The 13,420-nt window shown below is 44.7% G+C and overlaps 1 protein-coding gene across 1 annotated transcript in view; it reads left to right on the forward strand.

Annotated features, from left to right (window-relative positions):
- The first annotated feature begins 284 nt into the window (after positions 1-284).
- The window catches only part of TMEM245 (transmembrane protein 245), a 533,540-nt gene continuing 520,404 nt past the window's right edge, over positions 285-13,420 (forward strand). The window contains exon 1 of the mRNA XM_069219563.1: positions 285-945. Within this exon, the coding sequence (XP_069075664.1) occupies positions 355-945 (591 nt within the window). The 5' untranslated portion in view covers positions 285-354. The remainder of the gene's footprint in view (positions 946-13,420) is intronic.

Consider the following 13,420-nt stretch of genomic DNA (forward strand, 5'->3'; position numbering starts at 1 on the left):
TGCGCTTACAAATCTGTAAGTTACTAAAATATTATCAGAATTTATCTCACAATAATAATTGCTGCAAAAATTGTAAACGAATAACAATACTTAGGAAATAGAAACTTAAATATTATAAATAGTGTATACAAAAGCATAAAACAAATTTTACCTGTCCCTTGATAAAACTTCTACACAGCAATTTATTCCTTAGTGTTTTAGTTCAAAGTACGTACAAGTTGATCACTCCAACATGGCCGAAGGGCTGTTCAATGTCTACGACAGTCTGCTGGTTATTTGCTATCATGCTGGTCTCTCCCCATCCTCTGGCGAGGAGAGAAGAGTGAAACTAGCGAGCTGGTAGTGGAAGCAGATATGGACGAAGATGGGGGCCGACCAACTGTGGCGGCTAACTCCAGCCCAGCGTCCCCGTCTCCTCCCAGGAGCCCCATCCGTACGTCCCCGCCGCGGCGACCGCCGCTCTCTCTGGGACCGGCAGCCTGGACTGCCCCACCGCTCAAGTTTGACAAGAACATTAAGCAGGCTTTCTACAATACCGGCGCGCTCATCTTCGTGGCTATCTGTTGCGGAGCCGCGGTGCTGGTATACTTCATCCTGGAGGCTTTCCTTCGCCCGCTGCTCTGGGCTGTCCTCTGTGGCACCTTCCTACACCCCTTCCAGCGCTCGCTGGCGCGTGGGGGGCGTCGCTGGCTGGGTGGCTTGAGGGAGGCACGCGCCCCGGTGCTGCTGGCTGCACTCCTCGCGCCACTCAGCTTCGCCAACGCAACGCTGGAAGCGGCAGGTGAACAGGTTACACGAAGGCTGCGGTTGCTGCTGCCCTTGGCGGCAGGGGCGCCATTGCTTTATCTGCTCTACTGCACAGCCACCTTCTTGGGCGTACGTACTCTGTTAGCGAACACGGCGGCGCTCATATGCTGTGCACTAGAATACTTCAACACGCTCTGGGTGAGTATATACCCACCCCTTATGCGTTTACTTATTACTGTTTAGAGGAATCCTCAATAAACGCCCTCCTCTTTCGCATATAGTACGGCCGTAGCACCACCTTGCAAGAACGACCTCTTAGCACGTCATCCCACACCAGGCAGTTTCACCAGCTCAGCATCCTCTGCAACCTAACTGCCATGCCAAGCAACTCGGCACCTCACCGATCATAACATAGTTCATATATCGGTTCCTTCTACCTCAATGCTTACCATTACCCACTGAGCACCTGTCATTGCCCATATACACCCTGTTACTGGCAAGCACATCATCATTCTTACTGTCACAGTCGGCATTCACTATCAGCTGCTTCATCACCCTCCTGCTTCTAGCAGAAACAGACCCTGACAGTTTGCTTTCTTTAATCCTTTGCGTATGACTGAAGCTCAACTATTTGTCTAGGTGGTAAATTGTTTTGTAGCATATGTGTATATTTTTGGGATCCCAGGTTCACTAAATTTCTGCACGGCAGTAAGTGGATGATCAGTACTGGAACACTAACCCTCGAGTTCTATACTCTACTAGGTTTTGTAGGGCACTTGGGAATCCCAGCTCCATTGGGCCTTGCTGTTTATTTAGCCCACAGCCTGGTACAAACCTTACTTTCCGTCCAGAAAACAAGGTATACCCCTCCAGTTAATTTTTCTTCGTTCAACATCAGATTGCAAACCTCTCGAGGTTGCTGACTTCACTTCTGACGTTCCTTCACAAGCCCTAAATGAGAAAGGATCCTAGGAATCCGATTGTGAGCAAGGGAGATAACTAGACTCGAGTGAGTAGACTCATAGAAAGTTGGGTACTGCACTTCCAGAGTGATTGCGGGCTGCAGAGATGTGATTTAAATATGGGGACACGTGTTTTGTGACTGATAATTGTTTTGTCATTGGCCCTCTGTATGGCCTTGGTGTCCATTTATATGTTTAGATTCACTATCCACCTGCTAGCGCGCCTGGTCCTTAGTAAGTAAACTTTCAAGGGGACGCGTATAGACCGATGAACCTTTTGGATCGCATGGAGTATCCTAGCTATGTAGTAATTGATGATTATCAATGTAATTCATCAACAACCACTAAGAGGATCATTAAGCATGAAATAATATATCAACATTTCATGAATAACCACAACTCAATTATAGGTTTTTATCAATTTTATTTCCCTATTAGTTACAATACTAAGTCATAAGGTTAATTCAAACTTTATTCAATCTGCTCAGAATTAGTTCATTAATGACCACCAATAACATAATCTAATCAAAACTTTAGAAAATATATGCTCGAATGCTTCAGCATACGCCAATAAAGATGAATATAACAGCATTAATAGCAGAGTTCAGCATTCAGTCCGTCAATCATTTGTCACTGTCAGTGTCACCCAAAGAGGCCTACCTAACCCACATTAGCATTTAGCATGTGGGACTTCATGCGAAAACAATTTAGAACATGAATTTGGAAAAACATCTAACTAAGAGAATTACTATTAAACAACGCAGTTGGTACCTAGAAAGAAAGGCACAAAAAGTTAATCAGTCACATTGTGATAGCTACCTATCCACAAAATGGATCAGCAACAAAGTCAGTCTTCATCTTCAGGCCATCAATCGATCAGCAACGCATCAGGCTCTCAAGAGCATGAGCAAATGACAGAATATCGAATCACGTCTTCTGGCGTCTAATATCTGCATCAATTCTCCACTCGCATCTGAAGTTTTAGCCCCTTGTCATGACTTTTTATTAAGGTTTTCCAGTCCATCCACCTAATTTTTCCATTCCATCCCCCTAATTGGTCAGTCAATCAGCAGTTCTGACTCTAACCTATAACGTTAATTCTAGAAATCTATGAATTCTAATATTTCCCCATCCCCAATTCATTGATTGCTTCACTGTACGATGTCCTCATCATCCGGCTCATCAGGTATCGAAAATGTTGCATCTTCTTCTCCAGTCAGTGCTTCTATTGTTTGAGTCCTGGGAAAGTAGATCGAGTCTGCCTTACACCAAACTTGTTACATATCCTAGTCCCACATCACCTGTTTGTCGGTACATTGCAGAAAATTCTAGCTAAGCAGGTTTTATTAACTTAAGCAGTTCAGGGACAGTTCAACGACCAGCTTCTCTGCAGTGCGCCAGAAATTCAGTTTCTGTATGAGGCCTGGCAACTAGGCCACAACTTCGGCTAAGTTAACCCTACAATATAATGCAAAACATGGGTTATACATCTTAATATGACATACTACTAAATTATTATACATTTTCATTATTTCACACATTTTTTGTCCTTTTAGTACAAGTTCGAATAAGTGACTGCCATTCCCAGTGGGCACATTTTCAAACATGCACATTAATTTTTCTCTACAATACATTTCTCTATAAACTTTTATAAACCGTAACATATAAGCATTTAATAATAATTTCTAATTAGCATATCTGCTTCAACACACCCGTAGCCAATTATTTGCCTCCTGCAAGCCCACTCTTTGTCTGGTATTGCTGTAAATAAGACCCAAGTATGGCACTCATACTGATAGGTTGAGGCTTTATTTTCAAATTCCTATAATGTTCCACAACCCAACAAATTAGGTTAAGGCACTAAAATGTGGTAATCAGTTATGAAATTGATAGACCTGGAGGGCACACTCTGAACAACAAATACACTCCCTGGTACCGTGACCTCAGAAGATGTACCAGCACCAAGAACATACTCGTTCAGCTGTGATGATTTGTCCGAAGGAATTGGGAAGGAAAAAAGCTATATTTGCTTTTGAGAAGACCAAACATTCTAAATCTGTCTGGACACCTTCTGTTTAACGTGATGATACTCTGTCCTAACTTCTGAGAGAATTGATCTAATGTATACTATTTGGGGAGGCACTGGTAAGCAGCACATGTTGAATTGAAATGTACAGTGGTGTAGGACATTATACAAATAATATCATAATGACAGGGGTTTTAAATGGTAGGCTCAGCGTTAGATGATGAAGCTATATGCCGTCTCTTTGTTTTTATCAGAAGGGGACAATCCACAGCACTAGTAGGGCACAAAGCTAATGGAAAATTGAGACAAAAATAATTTTAAAAAGGCTCTTATTTGATCTTATTATCATTAGATTCATTAAGTGACTATAATTAAAGTTATATTTGAAGTGTATCCAGAAAACAATGTGACAGAAAATCAGTTGAATGCTCGTGCCATACAAATTATCAAAATAAATAAAACATGCTCAAGTTTAAAACAAAATAATCAAATAACTGGGTCACTTATAAGTAAACAATGCTTTCCATGGCAAAACACATGGTGGGCTCAAAGAAAAAGCTTATAATTTTTGCACTTGTAGAGAAGTTCGATATTACAAGAAGTGCAAGTTGTGCCAAGAAAATTAGTTAGTGAGCCTTTAGTCAAAAGAGCTCAAAGCAGTAATGAAGCAAGTAGCAAGTGCACACATAAGTAAATGCAGGAAAATAACAAATGGGTTTAGCAAAAATATCTCAAAATAAGACCGCTTTACAGACCTGCAAGGATCCCAAACAAATAGTGAGAGAACCGTAGGCAAAAAATTCAAACCCTTTCATAATGTTCTAAACCCGGGGTCTCCAACCTTTTCCCTACTGATACCTACTTCTGATGATTGAAAATCATAAGTTACTGAAGTCTAAGCAACTTGCATATTTTTACCAGACTCCCGGGCCCACCTTCATTAACTTAAAGCTTAATCTCCATGGAGCCAGATACTATGGTTGGAACAAAATACTTTAACTAGGGACACATGGACAGGGCTGCCATGTTTGTCAGTGAGAGTGTGGTCTTCAAGGATGAATGAACATGTTTTCACATGAAAGGGATATGTGTAAGGGTGACTGAAAGCTTGTGTCGTATGCACTTGTGGCACAGAACATACCTTTGGCACTGTTACATGTATAACACAAACGTACAACCAATTTTTAAATGGGAGAAATTTAAACTGCAAAAATGTTCATAACATTTTCTGCCATTTACATTTCTTCCATTTAAAAAAAAACAAAAAAACTTTATTTTTCAGTTATAACTATTGCACAGTGTTCTGCTGGCCACTGTGAGTAAGAGGCCAGCTGTTTGTAAATGCAATACTTTATAAACAATTTTGTGAAAATTAAAATGAACACTTATACTAATCATAAAGGTATTTTTTTTTTCATTTTAATTTTCTCTTATTTGAAAGCATCATTTTGTTCTCATCTCCAATATTGAGTTGACAAGGCCTTTGATTTAAGAATTAAATACCACAATGCTTCAGCTCCTCAACTAACTCTGTCCCCTGGGTCACAAATCTGACTCCAGCACTCCTCGTTATCAGGGCCTTCTATCTGCAGCCTGATGATGATGATAATGTAAAATAAACATAGCCTTCCCTTTATGTTAAAAGGAAAAATGTGACCCTTTGCTTATCTAAAAATGAACTCAAGCCTGCAAGCTACTCTAAAGGTGTCTCGGAGCTACTGGTAACTCGCAATGGAGTGGTTGGAGACACCTGTTCTAAACAATACACGATACAGACAATTTTGACATTTGTAACAGTCTGTTAGCAACAGTTCAGGAAAGAAGATGCTGCATCAAATTAAATACAAATCTCTTGCTTTCTGTCTGAATATATATTTAATTCTAATGACATTATGAATAGCCATGAAGGCAGGAATTATTCATAAAATCTTTTCTGCCAAATTAAAATAACTTTAAAATACTTTGCATGAATTCATTCTCCTGCACATCTTCTGCACCATTATTTCTTTATGTAATATGAAATAAGCTATGCAGTAGACAGTGAAACATTCTCTTCTGCCAACAGGCCATTGCCTTTAGCCACCTTGAAAATTTACATTTTGTTAGCTAAATAAAAGACTCAAAGAAAAGGAAGACCATCATTCAAAATTTAATTCACTTGAACTTTTCTGGTTTACAGAGAGAAGCTCGTGCACAGTATTTAAAGGTTTACATGAAGCAATACAAAAATGATGTCAGGTACATTTTAAACTTGCAGTTGGCTTCCTCAGTACTTTTGATGAGCGATTGAAATTGTATCCGTTCATGGATCCTAAAAGGAAGCACTGAGGAGTTTATATAAAACTGCTTGTTTAAACAGTTCAAACGTTCAGACAACGTATTGTCTAAAGATAATACAATAAGCATTCCATCTGAGAAGTATGGAATCAATTAAGGGGTGCAGAAAGAGAGATTATTGACAAGCAAGAAGCCTGACCTTTACTTACAGCAGTAGCTGAGGTGTAGCTATGACAAAATAAATTTAATGTAAAAATTCGAACTTCCGCCGGTCAATATAGGATGCAGAGGGCATCTCCAGAATAGTAAGAACAATCTTCAGTTCTTCTAGGGGGGAGCGAGAAAAAACACCCTTTGGGACATGTGGAGAAGTCCATACAAAGTCTACTGACATGTGGGTGACACATGAAAAAAAGGCGTCCTCAGGTTCTTTCACCTGGGGCACTATAGCAGTCGAGTAGCTCTTAGTGCTGTTGCAGGTGTAAATAAATATTAAGATAGAATCAAGGCATATTTTTTTTTTGTTCCTTTCAATGACCCAATTTGTTATGAACTTACAACTACTAAATATTAAACAAAATCTTGTAATCATCATTCTAAGGATTTACAATAAGTAAAGGCACATTTCGTCCATGATTGTTACTGTTTTCATAGTGTTCTCTTAATGACAAACTTTCATATAAGAGGTCAACTCCCATCTCGTCCCTCGATATTTTCCAACTGTGTGTTCCATATTTACTGCTTTGAGGCCCAAGGGGACCTTTAACGGTGTGAAATCAGGCTAGAAGAGATTCAATGTCTGAGGGACACCTTTGATGAGCTGCATTACATTGTCTTTGGCAGAGAGTGGCTCACTGCATGATGCATCATCAAGGCTTTATCATCTTGCAGTGTGAATTAGTGAGATGGGGACATGTTTCACAAGGAAGCTAAAGGAGATATATGGTTCTGTATGTAGGCTGGCGTTGGTGACTTAGAAGTCATGATTTATAACTGTTCAAGCCACAAATTTGTGACTAAAGTTTCATGTGATTATCAGTGACTGAGATTTTCCACTTTCAGCCTGAACACAAGATTAGAGAAGTACCTTAATGCCTGGTGCACATAATAGAGCATCCTGGCAAATAGTTTCGCTTGGTTACAAAATCTTTCATCACCAAAGTGATGTCCTTTGCTTGTTTAGTGGAGGTGACCGAGGGTTTAAAACATGTACAATCATTAACCTTCAGCTGTGTATCACCAAACCTCTTTCCTAAGGTTTCCCCTTTTTCTGCAGAGTCTGTCCCAATCTATATGGGGATTCCTGCCAAGGTAAAAAACAGCTGACAGAGTTCTCAGGCACAGTTTTGACACATGCATCTCCCACCACTCATTTAACTGCAACTGTGACATTGTTTAAACAATCGCTATTTTACACCCAGAGGCCACGCACAGGTATTCATTTTGATAGACTGGAAGAAAATACAGTAAATTCTAGTAAATAGAAAATGAGTGTATTTTTTAATCTTAGTTTTTCATGTCCTCTCAATAGGACAAAAAGTTAAACCTAGCTCTACTCAATTCCTGATTGCTCGCCTCTACCACCTAAATGTTACCTTATTGAAAGATCCTGTTCCAGCGCTAGGACCTTTTTTGTGGTTCTAATTTTCTAGCATGGTAAATTTAATACCAACTGCATATTTTAAGATTGAGCGCACGGTATGTCCATGGGTTCATTAGGAGATATGCAACCTGAAAGATATCTCTAATGTCTTACTGAGAAATGTCTGCCCCATAGCAATAATCTGTGTACAGTATGTCCTGTTTTGTGGCTTAATGCATTCGTTGTGGAAAGATTCCTAGACTTCTTGCTTTTAGTGGAAAAGGGGGTGGTGGGGATTCGTTTTGCCCTTTTGAGGTCTATAAAATGAGTAACGTTGGAGTGGGCAATAATAATGCTCAGTCTGAAGCATATTGAGGCCAATCCGTTTGTGGCAATTCTCATGATACGGTCAACATTGTTATTAACAAAGAAAACACGAATGCTTGGCATCTGGGGAGAGAGACAACATTTAAATATTTGGAACATGTTAGGTGTGGATTGGCTTTTTCTCCATCTGTGATCAGGAGGGTATAAATCTGCCTTTGTTTGCTATACACACTACATTGGTTGAAAGAGCAGTGTGCACTGCTACTACAGATTTCGATGTCCTGTACTTTTATTCAAAGACGTTTCCAACCCTTCTCATTCCTTACTAGCCACTGACACTGCTGTAAACTTTCAAGGGACTGGCCCACATAGAAATCACGTTCCCCCATTTCACCCAACTTGGGAAATGCCAAAAAAACAAAAAAGGCAAATCAACAAAACAGGCGTTCTGATGATTAGCCCCTCGAAGGTTGAAGTCTATTGCGAAGTTTGGAAGGCTAAATCTTAACATGCTTGCTTTCAGGAAGGACTCAAACACTTAAACTAGGAACTATACTTCCTTGATTGAACTCTGGCCTAAACCTTCCCAGTTTCCTTTGTAACTGTTGACAGTTCACTTATAAATCACTCCAATGTCCAGGTTATGTTGAGCTTGAATTACTTCAAATCAAATAAAATATATCACACATTTTTTTTTTTTGATAAAGACTTTTTATTATTTTGCAAAAAAGTGAAAACAATGATACATACATTTAACAGGATGCCAACGGGCATCTAACAACGGTCGAACCCATAATCCCAGACAGTACAATATAATTGGCGACTATACTTTGTTTAATTTAGGGACCTGCTGCCGCCTCCCACTTCCCCCAAATCTTGTTATATTTATTTGGACAGCCTCTGGCCTCGTATACAAGTTTTTCACTCTGCGCACACCAGTCTACCCCTCTTCTCCATTTAGTCAGCGTTGGGGCACTTTTAGCCTTCCAGCCCGCCACTATATCCCTCTTGGCCACTAGGCACGCTACCCCAAAGAAAGCTCGATCTGGTCTCCTCAACCCAGTGTCGCCCATGATCCCCAGAAGGAGAGGCAGAGGTTTCCTCAATATATATCTTCCTGTAGGACCTCAGAGATTTCCTGCAAAACAGCCTCCCAATATGTCACCATGGCTGGGCAGGTCCACACCATGTGGGAAAAGTCGGCTGTAGGGCTTCTGCAGCGAGGGCATTCCGCTGTGGGGCGTAAGCCCGCTCTGTGTAGTTTGACGGGTGTAAGATAGGCTGTGTGAAGATAATAGATTTGTATCAATCGAAGGCGTGTAGCCATAGCTAGGGCGCGCAGGGCCATCAGTGCTTCGTCCCAGTCCATCTCCTCCATGGGGCCCGTCCATCCCTCCGACTTCCGGCGGAGCCCCTCCAGGGGACCCGGGGTGCCGGTGACCAGGGCACGGTATATCTGAGAAACACCTCCCCTACCCAGGCCCCCTATCAGCACCTTGGCCTCCATAGGACTATGCTCGGGTATGGCTTCTCCCACTCGGACATGTACTAGTAGGGCGTGGCGGAGCTGGAGGTATCTGTGGAACTGTGTCTTATTCAATGAGAACATTTTCTGGAGATCCTCGAAGGATCGCATGTACGACCTTCTCCAGAAGTCACCCAGAGTGGAGATACCTATGTTATCCCAGTTTCGAAAACCCTCCAGGCCCGCCACCTGCGCCAAGTGTCTCCCATGCCATAACGGAGTTTGCTGGGTGAGACGCCCCCGCCACCCCGTCAACCTTTGAGCAGTCTGCCATCCCTGTAAAACCACCCTAGTTACATCCGGGACGTCCTGGGAAATCGGACCCCATAGAGGGTGCTAAAGATCCGAGGGTAGCCCATGGTCTGAAGTTCCAACCGGTATGCCGGGTCTGACCACCCACCCCCCACCCAGTCGTTGATCACGAGTAGTTGCGTCGCAAGGTAGTAAAAGTGGATATTGGACATGCCTAAGCCCCCCTCGTATACATCTCTCTGGCAAGTTTTGAGCGCCAGTCGTGAGCGAGCTCCGCTCCATATAAATTGACGTGCCAGTGAGTCCATTTCCCTGAACCATTTTATGGGTATGGGGAATGGAAAATTTTGCAATAAGTAGAGGAGCCTAGGGAGGGTCATCATCTTGTAAAGCGCTATTCTGCCAAGCAGGTTAAGAGGGAGGGTCTTCCAGCGTAGGAGATCAGTCTTGATTTTCCTAGTTAACGGTGTAATATTAAGCTCCCATGTCAACTCGGGGAGGAGTGAGATATATATTCCCAAGTATTTAAAACTGTTTCTTCGCACTGGGATGTTTCGCTGCCAGTCCACACTGTCTCTGGAGCGATGCAGGGGGACCAGTAGGGACTTGGTGGGGTTTAGGATCAATCCCGATGCCTCCACGAAGAGGCCTAGGATTTCTAGCACGCGGGGGCGCTTTTGGCCGGGTTGGAAATATATAGGAGGACATCATCTGCGTATAACGCCACGCGATCCTCTAAGGAGGTGGGCCAGGACCAGCCCTCGATCAATGGGTCTCCTCGGAGTATTATCGCTAGGGGTTCTATTATCAGTGCGAAGAGCAGGGGAGATAGTGGGCATCCCTGTTGGGTTCCACGGCCGATGGGGAATGGGTCAGAAACCACTCCGTTCACCTGGACTCGGGCTGTCGGCCTGGAGTATAGGAGTCTCACCAGGCTTCGGAATTTGGGGCCGAGCCTGTTTCTTTGCAGAACCTGCTCGAGGTAAGACCAGTCCACCGTGTCAAAGGCTTTCTCAAAATCAAGTAGGAGTAGTGCCAAGGGCTTGTGCGACAGGGTCTTGTGGTGTGCCAGGGCCAGGTGTAGCCGCCTAATGCAGTGTCTGGTGCTGCAAGTGGGCATAAAGCCACATTGGTCAGGATGTACCAGAGTGGGCATTACTTTTTTCAATCTGGAGGCAAGGATCGAGGAAAGCACTTTGACCTCAGTGTTTAAGAGTGAGATGGGCCGGTACGCCGAACAATGTCGTGATGGGGGTTGGGTTTTGGGGATCACCACAATTGTAGCTTCATCGATCTCAGTGGGGAAGCGGCCTAATCTCTCAGCCTCTTCGTACATGTTAAGCAGGTGTGGACCCAGAATGTCACTGCATTTCCTGTATAGCTCTGCTGGGAAACCGTCGGGCCGGGGGTCTTACCCGATGACAGGCTGGAGATCGCATTGGTAATTTCTTCGAGGCTAATGGTTTCGTCTAGTCTGTCTCTTGTCTCCGGGGAGACCTTGGGTAGGGTAATGTCGTTTAGAAGGGGAGCCTCTCTCTCAGTGGTCGGGCGGGGGTGCATTGCATATAAGCGGGCATAATTGGAGGCGAAACTCTGCGCAATATCAATAGGTGTTTTGGCGAGGGAGCCCGAGGCCTCTAAAATCTCAGGAATAACTCTGTTGGCCAGAGGACGGGTGGCCAACCAATGCAGAAGCTTCCCATTTTTGTCTCCCCAGCCATATATTCGGGCCACAGAGGCTCTCCAGATATGTTGTGCCGATTCTAGCATTATATGTTTGATTTCGTCTCTGACTATTGTCAGCTGCCTCGCGGTAGAGGCAGACGGCGAAGTCACTTGTTGGCGCTCCAGTCTTAAGGCCTTGGCCTCCAGGCTGGAGACCTGAGAATTCCGATCTCGCTTGCGGGAACGGAGAAGGTATTTAGCTTGCCCTCTAAGGGTGGCTTTACAGGCTGCCCATAGTGTTCCTGGAGATCGGACTGATCCCATGTTCAGGTCAAAATATTGGATAAGATGAGTCCTGACCTCGTGGGTGTAGTCTTCATCCTGCAAATACCAGGCATTCAGGCGCCACATCGGGCGCCTGGAAGGGTCTGTTCCGCCCAGCCGGACACGTACTGGAGCGTGGTCTGAGACTCCTCGAGGGAGTATCTCTTCCCCCGTAACGCTCAGGAGGTCCGTGGCGGGCATGAATATAAAATCTATTCTGGATTGCGTTTGGTGGGCAGCTGATGTATGCGTGTATTGCCGCTCCCTGGGGTGCCATGTTCTCCATATTTCACATAGGCCTAGGCTCTCGGCCCAGCTATTGAGGGCTGAAGCCCTGTTGGATCTACTGGCAGTGGCACCGCCAGACACGTCCAGGTTGGGATCGAGAACGGCATTGAAGTCTCTTCCCAACAGGGTGGCCCCCTGGGGAAGGTCCGCTGTCACGCGGCGGAGCGAGAGTAGGAAGGCGTCTAGTCCCGTTGGAGGGGCGTACACACATACAAGGTTTACTGGCGACCCGTCGAGCGTCCCTGTGACTACTACGAATCTGCCCTGTGGGTCGGACTGCGTGCCTGTGAGCACCATAGGTAGGGAGCGGTGGAGTAAGATGGCCACTCCTCTGGAGCCTCTAGAAAAGCCCGCGTGGTATATTCTATTGTACCCTCCTCGTACAAGCATGGGGCATCTAGTCCAGAGGAGGTGAGTTTCTTGTAAAAAGACCACTGAGGGGGAATATCTGCGAAGTGTACTAAATACTGCTGACCTTTTGATCTTGTCTAACAGGCCATTTACGTTCCAGGAGAGGACCTGGGTCAATGTATGCCAGGCGTGGGTTGCATATGTATTGTACAAGGTTGAGTGTCTGGCTGTGGATCTAGGGACGGCCGTTTTGAACATAACAGTGAAACATTAAAATAACAAACGAGGTTAAGCCACTCGTTACGCTTTAAACTGGTTTCAAACTCCCCCCCCCCCCTAACTGCCCCCCTCCCCATACTCCCACCCCAGAAGCATCTGTCGCCTAAACACCCAACCAGAACCAGATAGCCAGTAGGACTATCATTGGGGTGGAGTGGTGGACCCCTCCATTTAACCGGATCAATTGCAATTAGTGGCCGTGTGCCGAGACCAGGCGCCGTGCATTAGAGGGGCACAATGCGACCAACGGCGGCCCCCAAGGGGCCCTCATCTTATAAGTTGAACAACTCGGGCCCCCCCGAGATCCTCCAGCAGGGGTCAAGTATGTTGCAATGGCGGTATTAATCAAGTGCCGGGGACTGGCTCAAGCGGTTGTCGTCCGTCGCCTGGGTCAAGGCCTGAGGCTCGGGGGGGTCTGCACCTCCCTCTATCTGTGAGTCCAAATTTCGGGCTGCCTCGTTGTCCACAGGAGTGTCTGTGTCTTTATTCCTCCCCCTCCGGGACCTGGTGCGCCTCTGGTTCCTCTGGGGCCCCCCCGGGAGGTCTTTTCCGCAGGACCCGGGGGTCCCCTCCGGGCTCCGATGCCATCCTCCGTTAGCCAGTCCCATGCCTCTTCAGGTGTTTCAAAGAAATATGCTTTCCCGGCCAAAAGGACTTTGAGTCTTGCGGGGAAGAGGAGCATGTAGGAAAGCTGCATTGCTCGAAGTTTTTGTTTAACGTGTTCATATGAGCGACGGCGGGTCTGGACCTCACGGGTGTAGTCCGGAAAAATTAGCATTTTATGGTTTTCCCATTGAAGATCTTCCAGTCGTCTA

The sequence above is a fragment of the Pleurodeles waltl genome, chromosome 2_2 (assembly GCF_031143425.1).
Source record: "Pleurodeles waltl isolate 20211129_DDA chromosome 2_2, aPleWal1.hap1.20221129, whole genome shotgun sequence".
NCBI lineage: Eukaryota > Metazoa > Chordata > Amphibia > Caudata > Salamandridae > Pleurodeles > Pleurodeles waltl.